Raw genomic sequence first — 22,077 nt, 5'->3', positions numbered from 1 at the left:
TACAGGTCAAATCTTGAGTCCTGAATTGGAAGATGAGACGGAATCGGTATATTTACCTGCAATGAAGGCTGACAGTATAAGAGATTGGAAACAGTAAAGTACTACCCCATCAGTTCTTCCTCCCAAATACAATTTTTTGCAAGATTCTTGAAATTATTTGTCAAGTTTTATTTAATGGAGTACAGGGCTTCATGTATTTCACAAATCCAAAACTACATTACACACTAAATCAACTTCTAAAAAAGCTATTAATGGATGCAATTAAATAATAAAAAAGTAAATAGTAAAATGTTAGTAAAATCAACTCAAAACCAATCCAATATAAAAAACTAAAACAAGTTGTAGTATTTCACCACTCAAGCATACTGTCTTATTTTCCTTCTTGTCAAACACTTGCTTTCTGGATTTAATTGTGATTACTTCTCCGAACACCTCATATATTGTTCTGCTGAGCCTGGGAGTGTCTCTTCAGCAGTTTCTATGGAGACAATAGGTTCCACCACTAGAGGTAGACATAAGTAAAGTTATAATCCTGACTGAATATACCTTTGTTTACTTTGTTTGCTCAACCATATAATTCTGACCATACAACTCTGAAAGGCAGAAGCGCATGCAACTTAGCACACGTCTTCCCCGTGTCTGTTAATCTCCTCACATCTCCAGCATCTCCTGCAGTTTTTCCACCTTCTCCATGTCTTTGTTCTCCTTCAGAATTTCAATCAGGCTGAGAATACTCTTAACAGTAGAATCTGAATTAAACTTCAGAGCATGCTGTCTAAGCTGGATAATGGACTTATAAGACTTCTCGATCAGTTTGCTCATTTCAGCCTCACTGTCCTTCACTTCTTGCTGAATTTTGGACATCACTTCCTTCGCTGAGAGTATTTTGCCTTCAGCATCTTTTTTCAGGTCCTCATTAGTTCCAGTTTTTTCTTCTTTTACTGCCTCATATATTTCATTGCCTTTTTTGTGGTCCGTGTAGCTGCATTTTCCGGGGCAGACAGTACATTTGTTGTTCTCCATCACAGAACACCATCGTAGGTTAGCTGCCCACCAGCACCCTGGATAGTGGCAGTTTACCTCACACACGGTGCAGCAAGTTGCTTTGCTCTTAATTTCGACTATCTTCATGACGACTACATTGTATTTATATGTAAAGTTGTTATTTTTCCTCATGTCCTCTTTGTGCTCTTCCAGAGTTTTCTGTTGGTCCACAAGTGCCTTCTGCTGCATGTGCCTCAACTTGATCTGCTTATCCAAGTTCTGGATACAAGCTTCCAGTTTTCTACGGTCCCCCAAGACATATTCAGTCATCCTCAAGCTTCGAGTTTCCATTCGATCCAAAGTCTGAAAGAACTCACTCAAGCTCTTTTCTCCATTATCCCAGGCTGTTTTATATGTTTCTTTGTATTTCTCAAAAGAATCCTGAGGAGGAAGGTTGTTGAACAGGAAGTGAACAGGTTCACCACCTTCGTCTCTGCGGAAAGGTACGCCAGAGTTCATAACTGCATTAAGAGCTGGAGGTGGAGTCCAGTCTGAGAAGGTGATGAGAGTCAGGAGGTTTTTCTCTATGTTCTTCCCAAAGATGGACAGGATGGCATCAAAGATGTACTTCTGGCTGGGACTGAGGAAATTTTCAGATGCCTTTACCACAAGGCAAACTGCATCTATTTGTTGAACACCATTTACAGATTTCAATAATTTGTACAGATTCTGAGCAATGTTTTTATCTTTATCCAGACCTCTTGTGTCTCCAAATCCTGGTGTATCAATGACTGTGAGGGAAAAAGGAACAGACAGTTCCTCCAGCCCATAAATCTCATAGGCAGTAATCTTAATGGTGTGAGATTCAATCACGGATATTGAACCTTCATCTGGAATGATTTTAAATCTGATCTTTTCTTCCCACTTTACCCCCAGCATGTAGTTGACCATCATATTGATGAGTGAAGACTTTCCTGTTCCTGTTTCTCCTACCATCAGGATTGTCCTGTTCCTTTTTTGAGGGTCATTTTGTCCAAATGTGTATCTCCTGACCATATCTCCATCTTCATCCAGATCTTTCTGGACTGTGTTCAGCAGGTATATTTGTATGGGGTTTGTTACAATCAGTTTGCTGTTCTTAATTACATTTGACAAGTTTGACGTAGCTTCTTGTCTTGTCCTAGAGTAACTAAAATAATAAGAGAAAAGAACATGTGCTTTCATTTAGATATTTATTGTAATTTCTACACACACACACACGCACACACAAACACTTTGTCCAGGATGTTGAGATAGACACTGTAGCATCTTAGAATTGAAGAAATTATTATTATAAAAACATTTTCAGCCTTAGTGAATATTCTTCATGAATCCAGTTTAAAAAGTACAGACAGCAATTCAGAGTACAATAAATAATTTATGACACATAATTAAAATACTACTTCCCCATAGATCTGTGCCATCATACACCCTCAAACAAATTATTTAGACCAGAGACAAAAATATAATCAGCAACAAATCCACCATCTGCAATACTCCATCTATCCATTATCTATACCCACTTATCCTGGGCAGGGTCAGTGAGAGTTATAGGCTCCAGGTGTGAGGGAGTGGGGAATTTTGGAGACCAAACGCGACTGAGCAGGAATTCTTTAAGATATCCACCTGGGCGGAATAACCACTAAATCTCGTAAGAGACAAAGGGACAGGGGAAAAATAAACAAAAAGAAAAACAATACTCCTAGGGGAGACTATCCCAAAGAAAAAGCTTTAGTGACCCAAGTACAGGGTGAAGAAACTAAGGCTTATGGATTATTGTGAAATAACAACCAAAACAAATCTGAAAAAATTGGTGAACGTGAGAACTTTAAGTAAACCGCCCTCGCACAGCGGACTGCCAAAATAACCACTAGAGAGTTGTAGAAAAGAAAAAGGATAGTAGTGCTTTGTAGCCTATTGGAACCTACAATCCAATAACCTCTAAGTTCAGTTCCGCAGTAACTCTTCGGGTAAAACAAAGGACGCAGAAGAAGAACTGATCTAGTACTGAACAATACACTATACCTCTTACCAAACAGACAAAGATACGGGCTTTCGTGTAAAGCAAGTGACACTAAAGCAAAGCTATTCAGTTTAAATAGACGCCAACAGGTGCAAATCGTAAAAAGATATTTGCAGGGGTATAATACAATCAAGGAAATGAAGACACCTAAAAGGCCGTAATAACTGAAGAAAAGGCGCAGGGAAAACCTAATGGCCGTAGTAAACGAAAGAATGACACAGGCTGGAAAAGAAATGGTGTAAACACCCCAAAACCATGACACCAGGACCCTCTTACATTGGGCAAGAGGCAGGCCTGGACAGGCCGCCAATCTATCGCAGGTCTCACACACTCACCCTTCACTTACACACTCATACCTCTGGCCAATTTAGAGTCTCCAATTAGCCTACCCGCATGTCTTTGGCCTGTGGGAGGAAACCGGAGTACCTGGAGGAAAGCCACGCGGACACGGGGAGAACATGCAAACTCCACACAGAAGGCCCAGTCCGGATTCGAACCCAGGACCTTTTTGCCATGAGGCGACAGTGCAAAATACCAATATTACAGTGACCAACTGCTGCATGCAAACCATTTGTTCCCAGTGTAAGCTGCAGTTAGCTCTTCTTACCTTGTGTCATATTGTTCCATTGTTGAGTTCTCAGGTACCAGTTCTCTTGTAAGCAAAGAAAAAAAAAAACAATCATTGAATCTTTGCCAGCCAGGAAACACGCTTGCATGTGCACAAGAGGGACTGTCTCTACACCTGAAAAAGAGAAATATTAATTTATTTTGACATAGAAAATTGAAGTGTTCTTGTAAAAATGTAGTCTCTTGGAAACCTGTGTACTGCATGTGGGTTCAGTCCTAAGGAGATAAACTTCTTCAAAAACCACCCAGCTACAAATGTATGCAAATTACAAACTGAAGGTAGATTTGCTTGTCTTGATGTTATTTTCACTGACATTGTGGAGCAGACAGTCTGGTGAAGAATTGCAAATAAATGAAGAGAAATCGGACAAAGCCATGTTCTCACCTGTGTTTCTCAGATCATCTACAGCCCCAAAAAGGGCATCTTCCTGAGCCTCTTAACCCTTATAGTCTAAGCACGATTGGATGTATTTTTATACTGGTCTTAAGAAACGTGTTCTAATTGGCCATAATCTCCTGTTTGTTAACAAACTGACTATCATTTTAAAGAATAAATTATTAACACTCACATCCTCACATATTCTTTGACAAGAGGCTCTAGGGGCATATTTTGTCAAAAACACTTCCGCTTATATTTTGAGTCACAGCTAGGAGAAAAACAACATGGAGTGCGACAGGACCAGGGAAGGGAGGCAGACATTGTCTCATGATGGTATGATGAAACAAAACCCACAATGCCAGGCGAGGTGAATTTAAACAAAACTTGCACTTTTTATCTTCTTGTAAGTAATGAGTTCATGGTACTTGTAGTTCTATTTTAACTTTGCCTAAAGCTTAATTTCAGTGGATTTCAATAACATGATGGACATGGACAGATAACACATTTGTTATGTTTAATCCACAAACAAAACATTTCAAGCCCTCATTTAAGTACTCGGGGTACAAACCAATATCATTACAGCTATATAGGTACAATACTGCTTTTTATTTTCCTTCACATTTCAAAACAATGATTTCTGAGCAGAGCCACACAGGCAATCATTTAAATGGAGTGGGGGGGGGGGGAAGGGGGGGGATTCTAAAAGACAGCAGGACGTGCACTTATATAGGTAGGCTATATGAGAAGAAAACAAACAACAACAAAAAATACCTCAACTCTCAAAAAAAGAATAACCTTTGTTCATATTGCAGGTCCCCCACACACACCCTCTGCCTCTCCTGCGTAAGAAAAGTGAGGAAACAAAGAACACCGAAGTGTTCTGATGTACAGTACAAATGTAGTCTCTTGGAAACCCGTGTAAACGCGGGTTCAGTCCTCAGGAGATAAATTCCTTCAAAATACCACCCGGCTACGAATGTATGCAAATGACAAACTCCCAAGTGAGTATAAATAAGCTTGTTTTGAAGTTAACTTTACTGACATTGTGAAGCAAACGATCGGTACTACAGATCCAAAGATCCAAACAGCCTAAAACTCCAGAATGCATCAAGAATGAAGAGAAACCACACAAAGCCGCTCTCTCACCTGTGTTTGTCGGATCGTCTGCAGAGCCAGGAGGTGTGTCTTGCTGTGACTCTTAACTCATATAGTCTGAGCAGGGCGGGATGTCCTTCTGCCTCGGGGTAAAGAAATGTATTCTAATTGGCCATAATCGCATATGATGATGGTTTTTTAACCAATTGTTTACCATTTTAAAGAATAAATTAATAACCCCCTGCATTCTTTCTTTCTTTGGAGAAGAGGCAGAAGGGGCATGATCATATTTATTCTGTCAGAAACACTTTCACTTTCATTTTGAGTCACAGCTAGCTAGAGCAAAAACATGAACCCACAAAAAGAGAGCAAAAGAAAAGCAGGAGCCATCAAAGGAACTGCATCGTGGCAGAGTGCACTACACAGTGAATAAGTATTATGCCAGCTGTGCCTGATGTTTAAAAAACTCAATTTTCTACTTTTTGTAACTGATTTACATGGTACAACAGGCCAGTGTCCAGGTCCTTTAGTCCAGGGTTCTTGTAGTTCTATTTTAGCTTTGCCTTCAGATTACATTCAATGGGATTCAGTACATTGATGGAAATAGACAGATAGTACTTACATATTTATGTTTACTGCACAAACAAAAAACCTTAGGCCATATGGTCCACCTGATACAAACCAATATCATTACAGCTATGTAGGTTCAATACTCTTTTGTAATATGCATCTATCTACATCAGCCGATAAACCAACAATTTGCTCAATCAACCGTCGGCCAATCGTTTTAAAAACAACCAATGGTCAACTCCAATGTCCTGTCAATCAAAAGGGAAAAGTCTATTGCTTATTTGTGATCCAAGAACTGGTTCTCATTCGCCTGTCAGGTATAAAATAATTGTGCTTTGCTTTTCACATTCAGTATTTCCCCTATACTTGCTGCCAGGCCAACAAACTCATTTTTTGAAATGCCAAAAAATGACATTTAGAAATAAAGAATCATTTGTCCTTTGGAGTGTCTGCAGGGCGCGGTTATGAAACATAAGCCAGCCTCTATGCTGTTATTCTCTAGAGCATCTCAAAGTGAAAGTAAGTTTATGATATTTAACCTAACATTTTCTTGTGGAACCGCAATGCCACCGTATGTCTCTGATTTGCGCTGTCAATCCAAGATAATATTATTGCATCAACTCTATTTAAAATTAAAGCCGCAAGCGGCGTTGGGAGGGGTCCAAGCATTGGCACAAGTGCGCCCCCTATGCAGTGATTTTTAAATGGTTTTGTCCTCATGATCATATACCTATAGGCATCACAAAATATATTTCACAAACGGATTGTCCAACACAATATATGTCCACTCAGTCTCAAAAGGGACATCTCTACGCGTAAAACCAATGGTAAGATTGTATATTTATTCAATGTTTAGTCCCAGATATTGACTGTAGAATGACATGGTATTATTTTTTAAAAACCTTGCCTCGTTTATTTCGTTATTCAGTGAGCAGCGTTTTCAATTTGCTCTATAGGCATATTTTAGGGCTAATGTCGGGTTTATCTTGTTCATCTTTATCTACAGAATACAATTTCTCTCAGCATAATGACGGATTCAAAGACTAAACGAACTCACCCGATATTGTCTTCAAATGGATCCGCGCCAAAGAAAAGTAATCATTCATCCTCTCAAAAAGCTTTTACTAACAAACTTTTAGGAGCAAAAAACGAAATACCAACTCGCCATCCATGCTACCTGCGCGCAGAGTACCGTACTATTTATTCAGGCTACAGCATAAATTGCGTCTTTTGTTTATATTCAATATTAGTAATTGCAGCGAGAAACTGCAGCTGTAGACACAAGATAGTGTGTTATGGTAGCAACGGAACGAAGCGGACTATATATGTATTACCGTCATTGTTTTATTATACCAGCGTGTTTTCGCGCGTTTGCACAGAAACTCAAATACTATCAATAAAATGGTTTAGCTATTTCTCAGCATGACAGATTCAAAGACTAAACAAACTCACCCGATACTGTCTTCAAATGGATCCAAGCTCAAGAAAAGTAATTATTCATCCTCTCAAAAAGCTTTTACTAACAAACTTTTGGTAGGCTAGCATGCACTCTGGCTGGCACGGTCTTCCATTGCTTCCCCGACGTTCAGACCCTCCCCTCACTGATTCAAACTCGACCCTACGGTGTCGGATTACTTGCGTCGCCATGGATGTCTTCTAGCCACTTGCCGTAAAGAAGTTTACTAGATGTCGTAACACTTTGGATGTGGAGCTACAGCTCTTCCGCACCCCACCTAATAAAAAAGCCCAATTGGCAGGCAAACAATATGGCGGACATAGGTTTTGTGTTGATCTGACTTACGGTGTGGAAGTTATGACCTTTTAAACATGACCCTTTGTTATAGCGCCACCATCTGGCCGACATAGGTGGTTTGTAGTGCCTGAGTAGTGGGAGGTCATAGGAACCCACTTACCAAATTTGGTTGGTCTACAACTTATGGTTGCTGAGCCTCAGACACTTTTAGCGGAGAATAATAATAATAATAATAATAATAATAATAATAATAATAATCCTAACAGATACAATAGGGTTCCACCAGCTTCGCTGCTTGGACCCCTAATAATCCTAACAGATACAATAGGGTTCCATCCGCTTCGCTGCTTGGACCCCTAAAAATCAACTAGCTAGCTGGCGTTAGATGGATCAGCTACTTGCCTGTCGTAGCATAGCTAGCTAACCAATGTTAGTTGTCAGCGATTGATCAGTTTCAACGAGTTTGCGCGCCCTGTAACGATTTCCCAGCGAGCTGAAGTACTAAAATCGAACGTGAGCATGAACTAAACCCAGCTAAACTAAAACGAGAAAAAACTCGGGGGACGGACAACCAAATATTAACGTTTATCTGCTGTGTTCATGATGTGGTAATATTTTGTGAATGATAGATGACTTAACATTAATCCGGAGGGTGCAGAAATTCTAGGGTAAACGTGCTGTTACGAATTGAAAGCTCGACAATGTTGCAATAACAAAGAGAGTGGAACTGATCGTAACATTTAACCACCACAGCCACTAACCTACATGAAGACGCAACCAACACGCGGAGGTTTTAAAAAAGAAAATTATTTATCAGAGCCTCACCGGGCAGCCAGTACAGCGGTCCAAGTCCTCCGTGAGGCCGGTCCTCTCAACCAAGTCCAACTGCAGGGATCCCGTGATCTTTAGCATCCTCTGCTGGTCAGGTACTGAACCGCCGGGTACAGCGACTAATCTAAACCCATTTGTTAACTTAAAGGTTGGATAGAACTCTCGGAGCAGAGCGAAGTCAGGCGTGGCTTTCAGCAGCAGATGAAAAGACGGCTTTGATGCGATGACGGCATCCAGCTGTTATATAGGCCCGCATCTTTCCTAAGCGTTGCTCCGCAACGGTCCCCGGGCGTCCCCAACTACAGCCGCATCTGGTCCGGTCTTCGAGCGACCACCGGCGTCCTCGTCACCGCTCATCCTCCAAAAACGGTTCCTCCGCGACAGTCGTCGGTGCGTCCTTCGCAACAGCATCCTCCAAGTCAGGTCACCCGGCAAAAGGATGCACGTTTACCTCCACCTGTATAGGGGAACACAAATAACCAGCAATACCCAGCCAAAAACCCAAAACAGTAACATCCCTGAATAATAATTGCGTTCTAAATAATACACTGGGATGTAACACGTGCAAAGTATTGCCTGTTGTGTCCCTGTTTTTTCCTCCAATATCAATGCTGCTTCTGAAATATATGACCCTAAAAACTCTCTGGAACGAATTTCTGATGGGAATTAATTTGATCAAATCTATGGCAAAGGTATGTATTGATTATGTGGCCTTATTAATTGATTTATTAATAGTACTCTGTATACTGGATAGCTGGAATAATTTCAGTGAATTCATTAACAAAAAACTGTTTTGTGTTTAAGATATTTATTGTAGGTAGTTAGCATTGTAACTGAAGCATGGTGGAAGATGCATGTCCACATTTTGTTATAGTTAATTATTTCCTGTTGGGTGGGGGGGGTCTCTAGGGCATCAGAAATGGCCCTGTGTGTGTGTGTGTGTGTGCGGGCGGGCGTGTGTTTGTGTGTGTGTGTTTGTGTGTGGCAATCACTGAATTAAAAACTGAAAACCCATAACTTGTTTTATTTCTCTTATTTTAGTTGCTCTATGGCTACACAAGAAGCTACATCCAAGTGGTCAAATGTAATTAAGAACAGTGTACAGATTGCAACTGAACCCATAAGAAAATACCTGCTGAACACAGTCCAGGAACATCTGAATGAAGATGGAACCGTCAGGAGATACACATTTGGAAAAAAGGACTCCCAAAAAAGGAAATGGGCAATCCTAATCATGGGAGAAACAGGCACAGGACAGTCTTCACTCATCAATATGATGGTCAACTAGATTCTGGGGGTAAAGTGGGAAGACAAAATCAGGTTTGAAATCATTCCAGATGAAGGCACAAGACCCCAAACTGTATCTCAAAGCAGTCTGATTTTCTCATGGTATCAAGGGCAAAAAGGCAGTGACTCTAAAGGTAGGCCCTTAAATACAGCCACACATGCCAATTAAATCCCAATTAACTCCTAATTATGACAATTGGTCAACCAGAAGCTTCTAAGTCATTACATCAATTTCTGGAATCTTCCAGACTGTTTAAAGAGACAAACAACTTGGTGTATGTAAACTTTTGATCCACTGGAATTCTGATATAGTGAATTAAAGCTGAAATAAATTTGTCTCTAATAGATTATTTTAAAATGACCTCTGATGTGAACAAAGTAAATGCTGTAATTGACTAGCCAAAATAAATGTATGATAACATGAAATGTGCAGAGTGTTGAAAAAATGAGTTTGAATATCTTTAGTCTAGGTGAATGTAAACCTTTGGCCTCAACTGTGTATTCAATTGATCCATCACCTGTTCTTTCTTCTCCATTCCAGTCAGATGCTTATTATGAAACACTGGTAGGAGCGTGCTTCACTGAGAAATATCAAGAACCTACAGGAGTGTTACACAATTCTACCATCATCTAAAGCTAAATCATTTTGAACACTCAGTCACATGACCAGTGCAGTCTGAGGAATAGCATACTCCAGTAAGTTTGTCTTGTTTTGTGAGGGCGTTGTGCTGTCTAAGAAGTTAAATGATTTTAAACATTCAGCTACATGACCAGTGCAGTCTGAGGAATAGTATACTTCAGTAAGTTTGTTTTGTTTTGTGAGGGCGTTGTGGTGTCTAAGAAGTTGAATGATTTTAACGTTCAGCTACATGACCAGTGCAGTCTCAGGAATAGTTTACTCCAGTGTGTTGAGGATGTTTTGTTATCCTCCTGTACCTGGAGCCTAACCTGGTCCTCAGGCCACAGTGGAGTAGATCACATGATGTCTCCCCTTGCTTGCGAGGCCTCTCACTTCAGTTTTTTTGTTTCACCTGAGCATTAAGACAGCATGGTTCTACTCATCAAGGTCTAGATTGAAGAGCGTGATAAATAAATCAGTTGAATCAAGTTTTGTAGGGTTGGGCTAAAACAGAAACCTACACCGAGACTGGCACTTTTCTGATAAGATTGGACACCCCTGATGAAGACCATATATTCAAAACAGAGGTGCCCACGTAAGTCCTGCATGATACTGTATCAGCCTGCTGTTGTTTGTTATTTTGGCAGCAATTTTATATCATATGTGGAAGTATGGGTTTTCTTCATTCTTTTAATGTTTTTACATTTCTTCTTATTAAAGATTGTACTGATCAAGAATATATTTAAATGTATGTGATTATGGGATGATCTCTGAAGAACAATAGGTATTCTGTGTTATGTCTATTTGTAACTAAGGAAAGACAGTGGTCTCCTTGTACACTGATGCATACTACCTAGAGAATCTTTGAACCCCAGTTGCAGGAGGGAAAATTGTAAACATTTACTTAGTGGAATTTTGTTAGTAACTTCTGTTGGGAAACAGTCTTGTGCAGAAGACCTTTGAGTTGTAAGAGAAGAGAAAGGATACTGATCTAGAAAGAACTGATTGGCTATATCTAGTAAATGTATAGATTATATTCTATTAAAATGAATGAATGAAAATCAAAGTAATCATGGAAACAGTAATGATATAAACATATTTTGTTAGAACATGGTGGTGTGTATATGAGTCAATATTTCAGTTGGATTACAGCATGTAGTGAATGCATGTAAAGTGCATGTACTTTGAAACTGGAAGATGGAACAATTGTTAACCATGAGGACAAATACTTGTTATTCAAGTCATGCATATCATTTCTCTGTAAGTGTGTGTAGTGAAATATCTGTCATTGATTAAAATGGAAGATTATATAATAGTTATTGTTAAACTAACTTATGAAACATATGTTTGACCTAGGCTGGGATTGGTTATTTTAAAGGGAACATGCATCAGGGTAGGAGGAGATCTGGTTGTATAAAAAGGATGTAAAAACATAATGCGAAGAAGCTCTCTCTTTATGGTATTAAAGACCTCCTGTAGGCCTACGTGCATGAAAAGGATTATTGATTATAGAGAATAAAAAGGTTATTAGAAGAAATCATAAGTTCTAGTCTTTATTCTTGCATCACCGACTCACCCACCGAACCTAAGAAGGGGTGTTCCTCCACACAGATTATCTGTGTTTCTTAGTAAAAGGCCATGAGAGTGCATGGATTGAAATCTGTGGGTCTTTATTGGCAGATGTGACCTCAGGAACTGGTACCAACCGGTCGCTGAAAAAACTGGTTTTAATCTGAAGATCTGTATCTATGTTGTCGATGTTGCTTTCAGTTTCATTGTGTGTCACTGCCATCCCCAATAGTGGTGGGCATTCCAGTTTCTTTCAGGAACACGAGTCTCCTTTTGTTCCTTATAATGGAAGGGGAGGCTATTTTATTTTATTTTATTAAAAAGAACACATTAATTAGCAGCGTGGGACAATTGCTTATGGATTTGTTGCAAATGTTATATAGTGGATCAAACAGGTTGTAAAATAGCTAACCAAATCATGATTTTCAGTTTAACGCTCCATAGTCGGTGGTTTTTTATGGCTCATAATTCACAGATTCTACTGAATGACGTACTGTGCGTAACTGCAGCGACATTTTCGGATATGCCTCAGCTATATTTGTATTTGTGTTGGGTAACTGCGTTGTATTGGTTTTCTGAATCATACACTGACCACCTCTTTCATTCACGGTTTATTTACATCAGGTAGGAGAACAAAGAGGGCAGTCTTGAAGAACTCAGTCCATGATCGCAAGAAATGGTGGTGAATCCATTCGACTGAGGGAGACCAGTGATATAATCGAGAGACAAGTGAGACCTTGAGATGGGTGAGTGTGGGCAAGGGATGTGATAAACCCACAGGGGACTGGTGAGAAATCTTACTCTGTGTGCAGACGGAACAGGTGGCTGAAATGGCCTGGACATCAGACGTCATCAATAGCCACCAGAACCTCCTCCTCAAAAATGTTGGCTTTGGCCAAGTTGTAACATTGATCTTTATACCGCAGTGTTTACATCTAACAACACAAACTGTTCAGAAGCTTTGGCTGCAGTTGATCCGCTGGTCAGTGTATCATTACAAAATCATAAGATGATGGGGTCCAAACTGTGCAATCTCAATACAGCGATAATTAAACAACGTTGCTTCAAACTGCTCGGAACTGTAAATCCTGCAAGGGTTCTGTGGGACCATCACACTAAACCAAGGGGGCTGTTGGGTGGCCACCTAAATATACGTAGCGTCTTGGCAAAATGCGATGAACTGAAACATCCTGTAACTGATTCAAACCTGGATTTTTTTATGTCCATCTGAAACGTGGTTGAATAAACACTCCCCATCGGCAATGCTAGATATACCAGGTTATAGTGTTTTCAAAAGAGACAGAACTGAGGCTAGAGGCTGTGGTGTCATGTTTTACATTAAGAACAATATTAAATGTACCCAGCTACAGTGGACTCATGAATTTGACTTGGAATGTATTGGTTTGGATGTTTCTCTCTCATCACAAATGTCTTTTATAATAATTGGAGTGTACTGTCCACCAACATCTAGTAATGTTTTTTTATGATACGCTGTACAGTTTGTTAAAGGCGTGTGGTTTTACCAAAGAGGTTATTTTATTTGGAGATTTCAACATTAACTGGCTTAATAAATCAAACAGGAAAAAACTTAAAAGCATAACTAGCAGTCTTGATCTATCACAACTCAGTAAAGGCCCCACACAGATAACTAGGTCCTCTGAAACACAAATTAATCAGATTTTTAGTAATACGCCTGAACGTATATTGAAGTCGTTTAACGTGATTACAGGATTGTCTGATCACAATCTAACACTCATAACCAGAAAACTTACAAAAAAGAGGTTTAAGTATTCTTCTAACAGGGCATTTCATCAACTTTAAATACGCAAGTGTGAGCTTGGCAACTTAAAAAATGTATTTTTGTATCTCTCACAACTGAGCAGAGGAAGATGTAAATGTTTTTATGAATGTGATTCAGAATATTGTAAACAGTTTTATGAGGAAGGTGAAAAACAAATCTGGACAACGTAACTCTCTTCCTTGGATAAGTGGGGATGTTTGGTGTCTTATAAAACAAAGGGACCATGCATTGAAACAATTTCTAATAAGTCTAGATTAGAATATGACAGGCGTATATTTACCAGTTTGAGAAACAAAGTAACAAATGAACTTTGAAGAGCTAAAGCAAATTTCTACATCAACATAATAAACAGAGCAAAAGGTAATGTGAAATTGATTTGGCAGAATCTTAAAAAATTAACAGGAAAGAGTAATAAATTTATACAAAATATCAAACTTTACGTGAATGGAAATTACACTCAAAATCACAATATGATAGCAGAAGCTTTTAACAATTATTTTGTGGATTTAATTAACATTCTTACAAAGACCCTTAGCTCCGAGATGCAGTATTCTGTACCAGAAACAATTGATAGCATCATACCCATGCTTACTCTTAAAGAGGTATCTGCATCAAAAGTTGATACAATTATCAGCTCACTGAAGAGTTCTAGGACCAAAGATATATATGGAATAGACTCATTGTTTCTAAAAACTCATAAAGACTCGCTTATAGGCCCCTTAACCAATTTTTTGATTTCACAGGGAGTTTTTCCCACCATGTGGAAGTATGCGGTCATTATACCTATTTACAAATCAGGGGAATACACAGATGTTAACAACTATAGACCCATAAGCATCCTCCCTCTCTAAAGTTGCTGAGAAATGGGTAGCAAAACAACTAATTTCACATCTTAATAACAGTCCTGTCTCTCTTCATCCATTACAATTTGGTTTTAGGAAGCATTATTCCACTGAAACTGCCAATTCTTTCTTTTTGGAAAGTGTGAAAGCCAGGATGGACAGTCGAGGTGTGGTCGGTGCTATATAGCTTGATTTGAGAAAAGCATTTGATACAGTAAATCACAATGTTTTTCTCACCAAGTTATCACAATTCAACTTTTCACCAGGTACAATCAAATGGATAAAGTGTTATCTAGAGAATAGGAAACAGTGTGTAACAGGTCTGCAATTCAAAATCGGATTACTTAAACTATGAAGTTGGAGTCCCACAAGGGCCAATTCTAGGTCCATTGTTATTCAGTTTATATGTTAATGACCTTCCAGGTGTCTGTCCTCCTGGTATAAATTGTCAAATGTATGCTGATGACACAGTTGTTCATGCGCATGCAAAAAATGAACACCAGCTGCACATAGGGCAGAAACTTGAGGTGGTACATGAGTTTAAATGTCTGAGACTCATAATTGATTCACAACTTAATTTTAAAAACCATGAGAAGAAAATTGTGAACACAGTGAAATTGAACCTGGCCAATTTTAGATTTATTAGAGACAATCTTACGACAGAGGCTGCAAAATTGTTTTTGAATGCCATGATTCTCCCTCATATCACTTACTGTCAAACTAGTTGGACAAAGACATGCAAGACAACTCTCAAACCCATTGGGACAGTATACAAACAAGCTCTAAAGGTCCTAGACAAAAGGTCAAACCGATATCATCACTGTGACATCTTAGCCAAGTAGAACCTCCTAAATTTGGAAAATCTGGTCAAATTTGCAGACGCACATTTAGTTTTTAAAATCCTTAATGGTCTCACACTGCCTGTGCTGACAGAGTTTGTGAAAAAACTACAAGTAGGTCCACTAGGGCATCCACAAGAGGAGATTGCATAATACCATTAAGGAAAAGCGCTTTTAGCCAATCAGCCTTTTCTTTTAAAGCATCACATATTTGGAACACCCTGCCTGCAGACTTGAGAGACCTGACCAACATTGGCACATTCACCCAAAATTGAAAAATTTGGTTATTAGGTAATCAACAATGTCAACATAATATCTAAATATGCTGTCAGTATTTAAAATTTTGTTTGTGTATATTGTGTATATGTATGTGTGGATATGTATGTATATGTGTATGTTTGTGTATGTATATGTGTGTATATTGTGGCCTCCCTCGCCCACAAAGGTTGCAGTTGCCAAAGCAGGATAAGAACCAGTGCAGAGAGTCCCAGGGTCAGTTAACAGAAAAAGCATTTATTTGTCTTAAATGTTGGGGGGAAGGGGAAGGGGAAGCAAAAATAACTTCTTCCCGGTCGGGGTATCAATCTTTCTCTCCAGGGTAAGTACGATCCTCCTGGAGAGACAAAGTGAACAATGGTTAGGAGCGTGTGATGGGGCACTGGCCAGCCCGCTCAAGGTCTGTCTCCTCTCCTTGCTCCGTTCGGCCTGTTTCCTTCCCTGTCATTTTGTTTACTGTAATATGAAGCCAATAGCAATAGAGGAGGAGGAAACACTTGGTTTTTTCTGGTGAATTCCAGACGTGAGAGGTGTCAGTAAGTCTCCTTGTTATCATTTTGGCTGGTTTATGGTAAAAGGAAGTGATAAGAGGCAGAGTCTTGATGCCAAAGTTGCACCAACATGAAATCTCAAAAAAAGGTTTTAAATTCAAATTGGGAGTTGTCTGACTGAAATGTGTTATCAGTGTGTAAATGATGCAACATTGGATTGTACTGAACGATTGTAAAATAAATTTACATTGACTTCATTTATTTCCAAAATTTGATCGACAGCTTATACATTAATATTCATGATTAATACACACTTCTGGATTTATGAAAGATTCCTGTTGTTTCCTGTTTCAGTTGTAAATAAAAATATTATTTATAAGGATGCCCCAAAAAAATCCCCCCCCTCCCCAACCTTGATCAGGCTATTCTATTCTATTCTATTCTATTCTAATACCTTTTCCCAGCACCCACTACAGGCTGCAACGGCTGTTTAATACATAAGTCCCTCTCTGTTTCTGATGATGAACTTTTCAGAAGAAATGATAAAATTACATGCAGCTTCATCAGACAGATGCCACTGCATGTCACGAAAGAGGATTACTAAATTAGCTGGATTACTGAGCTGAGTAAAACCCGGAACAGCTCTTTTTTCTTCAGTCCATGTTCCAGATTTGGGAGTGTCCTGATTTTACTCTCTGTTATCCAGATATTCCTGCTTCATTATACAGGGTCCAGTACTGTGGTTATTAGTTCAAATAACAGCAATTTATTATATTTGAGGAAGCAGGAATATTTAAGGCACTGGTCAGTATGGCATGACCATCAAGGCAGGAGGTAATGAAACAATGGCTTCAGAGCACATTGTCAAATAAAGCAAACGCACACAAATCTTATCTTAACCTTTTATTTCATGCATAGTTCTTCACAAACTGATGGGTTTCACAGAATGCAAAACATTACACCACAGTGCATTTAGTAGTTACAGCAGGTGGTGAAGATCAGTGCTTCTTGTAGGAGCCCTGATCTAACTGGAACATCAGTCAGAATGAGAGGAATGTTACATCTGCAGTGAAGATGGGGAGAGCTTCATAAAGAATGAAATCAGCAAGATTTTACCAAAGGAGGGTGGCCAAGACCAAGGAACCCAAAACCTTTGCTTCTACTTCTACATTTCACATTCAGATTCACTGTCATACTCCTCTTCAGCTGGCATCTTTCACATTGCAATGCAAGTTGTTATCAGTTTGGATCTACCAGTTCCAGGAAACAGGAAATAGTTGGAAAAATAAAGTAAATGATTGGTTATATTCACTATATTCATTGAACAAATAATGGCATTTCTCACAAACTGCTTTGGTGCGAGGAGGGAAAAAATATATATATTCTGCTTTTGTTTAAGTTCAAAGGCTTTTTAAATCTATACACAGATCCTCCAAGGGATCTGGGCCTACTCACTTCTTAATTACTCATCAGGATTATAGGACCTGTGGAAATACTAATCTACAAAGCACCCCACAGTACATTAAAAGACCATTAAACAAACCATTTTAGATCATAAAATCAACAGGAAGACTGTTTTACAATTTTTTCTGAAAAAATGCCATTGGTCTGGGACTACCAAGATTTTTTAGAATGTGTGCTCAGTTACTGAGGTCTCCGTGGAATTCTATATGATAAAACACTTAGGAAATGAAGATCCACCTCAAAAGAAATCAAATACAAAACAATAAAACCATTTATCAAATACAAAACAATAAAACCATTTTACCAGTCAAGCATACAGTCATATTTCCCTCCTTGTCATAGAGTTGCTTTCTGGCTTAAATTGCGTATACGTTTCTCAACACCTCATCTGTTGTTAGGTTGAGCCTGGGAGTGTCTCTTCAGTAGTTTCTATGGTGACACCAGCTTCCACCACTAGAGGTAGAGATAAAGAAAGTTACAATCCTGACTGAATACACCTTTGGTGGTTTATTTTGGTAGCTGTTGCCCATGTGTCTGTTTCATAGTATGGGGCAACAGGGGAATTTCTTGGTTAATAAATATTCAGGCTAGGTCTAACATAATTTTGACCATGCAATGTGTACACAAAATGCAGAAGAGTTTGTAACACGTCTTCCCCACAACTGTTTGTCTGTTCATGCAGTATTTTCTAGAATCTTCTGCAGCATTTCTGCCTTCTCTGCCTCGTTGCTCCTCTTCAGCACTTCTATCAGCCGGAGAATACTCCGACGAGTAGAATCAGAATCGAACTTCAGAGCAAGGTCTCTAAGCTGGAGAATGCTCTGGAAAAACCTTTCAATGAGCCTGGTTTTCTCAGGTTCTGCATTCCTCAACTCTTGCTCACGTGTGGATATCATCCCTTCATAAGCTTTTTTCAGGTCCTCATAAGTTCCTGTTTTTCCTTCGTATTCTGGCGCATATATTGTGCATCCTTATTTATGGACCGTATAGCTGCATTTTCCGGGACAGACCGTACATTTCTCTTTTTTCATTACATGAACCCAGCTTAGGTCAGATACCCATGTACACAGATGATAGCAGTTTACCTTACAATTGGTGCAGCACAGTGTCGTTGCCTGAACTGTGACCTTCTTCATGACTACAGTTGTGTATTTATATTGAAAGTTGTTATTCCTTCTCATGTCCTCTTTGTGCTCTTCCAGAGTTTTCTTAACTTTCTCAAGTGCCTTGAGCTTCATCTCCACGACCTCGATCTGACTCTCACAGCTCTGGATACAAGCTTCCAGTCTCGTACGTTCCTTCAAGACATTTTCAGTCATCCTCAAGCTTTAAGTTTCCATTCGATACAAAGTCTGGAAGAACTCCCTCATGCTCTCAATTCTGTTATCCCAGCTCGTTTTATATACGTTTTCACATTTCTTCTGATATTTCCTTGAAGAAATGTTGTTGAACAGGATGTGAGCAGGTTCATTGTTTTCATTTTTGGGAAAAGGGAAACCAGACTCAGTAATTGCCTCAAGAGCTTCTGAAGGCGACAACCAGTCTGAGAAGGTGATGAGAGTCATGACGTTTTTCTCCATGTTCTTCCCAAAGATGGACAGGATGGCATCAAAGATGTACTTCTGGTTGGGACTGAGGCGATTTTCAGTTGCCTTCACCACAAGGCAAACTACATCTATTTGTTGAATGCCCCTTGTGGAATTGAATAACTTGTACAGATTCTGAGAAATACTTTGATCTTTCTCAAGCCCACCTGTGTCTCCATATCCTGGTGTATCAATGACTGTGAGGGAAAAAGGAACAGACAGTCCAAAAATCTCATAGGCAGTAATCGCAATGGTCTGAGATTCAGTCTGGCGTATGGTGCCTTCATCTGGAATGATTTCAAACCTGATCTTGTCTTCCCACTCTACACCTAGCATGTAGTTGACCACCATATTAATGATTGAAGACTTCCCTGTTCCTGTTTCTCCAATGATCAGGATTGTCCTGTTCCTTTTTTGGGAGTCCTTTTTTCCAAATGTGTATATTCTAACCGTTCCTTCATTATTCAGATCTTCCTGGACTGTGTTCAGCAGGTATGTTCTTATGGGTTCTGATGCAATCTCTACACTGTTCTTAATTACATCTGACCATTTAGATGTTGTTGTAGAGCAACTAAAAGATAAAGAGAAATGAAACAACATATGTGTTTTCATTTATTCGTAGTTACTACCACACACACACACACACACACACATTTTCCAGGACACTAAGACAGATACAGTATCATCTTGAAACTGAAGAAAAAATAACAGAATACAATAAATAAATAATTCAGAGAAAATAATTGAAACACTACTCTGCCATAGATTTTTGCCAACACACACCCTCAAACAAATGACTCAGACCAGAGACAAAAATCTTTGCAACAAATCTGCCATCTGCACTAGAGGCATCACTAGGGGGGTGCGGGGGGTGCGCACCATCAGAGTGGGGTGACACCGAAATGACTGGCAATAAATTCTTTGCGCAGTGTTTTGTGTAGCGATGATTTGAAACATAAAATTTCTCTGATGCAGTTTACTGCCAGTTGATTTAATTTGTGGTAATATTATGACGAGAAGCGCTTTGTCGTTTGAATGCATAACACGCAATTCCTTATTTTGAGCCACAGTCAGAAGAAAAAGAACATGAACACACAAAAAGAGTAAAATGAAAGCAGAAGTCACCAGAGGATCTGAAAATGCCCAGCAGGGCAAAGGCAGCATAGAGACAGTGTGACAGGACACGTGAAGGGAGGCTGACGTCGCATGATGGCACGATGGAACACAAACCACAATACCAGCTTGTAAAGGACCAAACAAGATTCATTTCTGTTTTTTGACTGTGAGTTGTCAAAATGAGATCACAAGATTTTTGTTTTGTTTTGTTGCTGAGTTGTCAGAATGAGAACAAAATAAAATTAAAAAATCCTAGCTATGGATTTGAGGTCTTCTTAAACTGACCAGCTTAGGTGGTCCCCAAAGTTAATCAATCCAAGAGCATGACCAAAGAAACAGGCCAGGTTAATCAATATGCTGACAAAATTATTCCATTGTGGCAAAGCGCACTGAAATAATTCAGTGAATTTGAAGTGAAAAATGCGACTGGGTTGAGTGTGTTTGAGGTGGATTTTTTAAAATTCAGGTACGGAGGTACGGAGACTGTATGTACAATTCTGAAAGTCTGAAATCATCTGTGTAGTATGTGTACTTAAGCATCAAAACTAAAAGTAAATTGTGCTTTATCTAAAAAAACAGCAAAATATATATATTAAATCAAATATTCATATTCTTTTTCCTTAAAGATACAGCTTAAACTTCAAGAAGCCAGCATCAGTAAAGAAAGAAGAAACAAAATAAATCTTTTGGAGAAACCTTCCAAGCCAAAACAAACAAGAAATGTTGCATTAACTCAATAGATTCTAGGGGAGATATTCATTTTGGTGTGTAGATATTTTTATCCTAATTGGAGCTATACCACAATGATACTTATGCCTTAATGGGAGAGCTCTTTAAATCACCAACCTTACCTGTTATACCGTTTGATCATTCTGCCATTCTGCTGCTGTGCTATCCCTGCAGCTGCTGCTAATGTGCTATCCCTGCAGCTGTTAATGTGCTATCCAGCTGCTGCTAATGTGCTATCCCTGCTGCTGCTGCTAATGTGCTATCCCTGCTGCTGTTAATGTGCTATCCCTGCAGCAGCTGCTAATGTGCTATCCCTGCTGCTGCTGCTAATGTGCTATCCCTGCTGCTGCTGCTGCTAATGTGCTATCCCTGCTGCTGCTGCTGCTGCTGCTAATGTGCTCTCCCTGCTGCTGCTGCTAATGTGCTATCCCTGCAGCTGTTAATGTGCTATCCAGCTGCTGCTGCTAATGTGCTATCCCTGCAGCTGCTAATGTGCTATCCAGCTGCTGTTGCTAATGTGCTATCCCTGTGTCAGGGTTCACCCGGGTCCTTCCAGCACCAACTGCTAGATGTCACCCATTTTTTCTATTGCAAATCAGTTTACGGTTTCCTGTCTGTCGAACGAAGTTGGTTGATAATAGGTGCTCTCACTCTAGCTGTCGTTACAACAGGTGTAAAGTTAGTTGAAGAAGCTGAGCTAGCTAACGTTAGCAGCCTTATTGCTGCCTCAGCCTGTTACCCCTAGACTTTACCCCTAGAGAATAGTGGATGTTTAAATGCTTTATCAAAAAGCATGTACTATACTTTTGTGTTGAAAGAATTAAAGATTATATACTTATAATCTTTTTCTTGCCATATTGTCTTCTTCTAACTGACTGAAGGTTATTTGTTCTTCAGTTAGAATTCTCATTAGGGTATGTCCTTTAGTTCTGTGGCTTTGTCAACTGAAAAGAGCTGCCTCCAAATAGTTTTTGTTCATTAGCTATGATTGCGTTAAGCAAAATGGAGAAGGGCCTCAGCCTCACAATGGTCTTTCCCTGGGGCCTCGAAATCACTAAAACCGCCCCTGATGAACACACAAAAAGAGTAAAATAAGAAACATAAGTCATCGGAGGTTCTGAAAATCCCCCATAATGCAATGGCAGCATAGAGACAGT

General features: G+C 39.4%; 3 protein-coding genes across 3 annotated transcripts in view; 1 reads left to right on the top strand and 2 right to left on the bottom strand.

Annotated features, from left to right (window-relative positions):
• Positions 1-22,077, top strand: part of LOC118234297 — a 63,589-nt gene that overhangs the window by 27,228 nt on the left and 14,284 nt on the right. The gene's annotated exons all lie outside the window — the stretch shown is intronic.
• On the bottom strand, positions 357-3,961 carry LOC118234289. Its single transcript, XM_035430724.1, has 2 exons — positions 3,654-3,961; positions 357-2,173 (listed from the first exon to the last, which is right to left on the bottom strand). The coding sequence occupies exons 1-2, from the start codon at positions 3,875-3,877 to the stop codon at positions 652-654; spliced, it is 1,746 nt and encodes a 581-aa protein (XP_035286615.1). The 5' UTR covers positions 3,878-3,961; the 3' UTR covers positions 357-651.
• On the bottom strand, positions 18,476-21,062 carry LOC118234241. The gene is made up of 2 exons (XM_035430651.1): positions 21,043-21,062; positions 18,476-19,646 (listed from the first exon to the last, which is right to left on the bottom strand). Exons 1-2 carry the CDS (start codon positions 21,060-21,062, stop codon positions 18,818-18,820), a joined length of 849 nt encoding a protein of 282 aa, XP_035286542.1. The 3' UTR covers positions 18,476-18,817.

Source organism: Anguilla anguilla, chromosome 8 (genome assembly GCF_013347855.1).
Source record: "Anguilla anguilla isolate fAngAng1 chromosome 8, fAngAng1.pri, whole genome shotgun sequence".
Lineage (NCBI taxonomy): Eukaryota > Metazoa > Chordata > Actinopteri > Anguilliformes > Anguillidae > Anguilla > Anguilla anguilla.
This window is presented reverse-complemented; position numbering and strand designations above follow the sequence as displayed.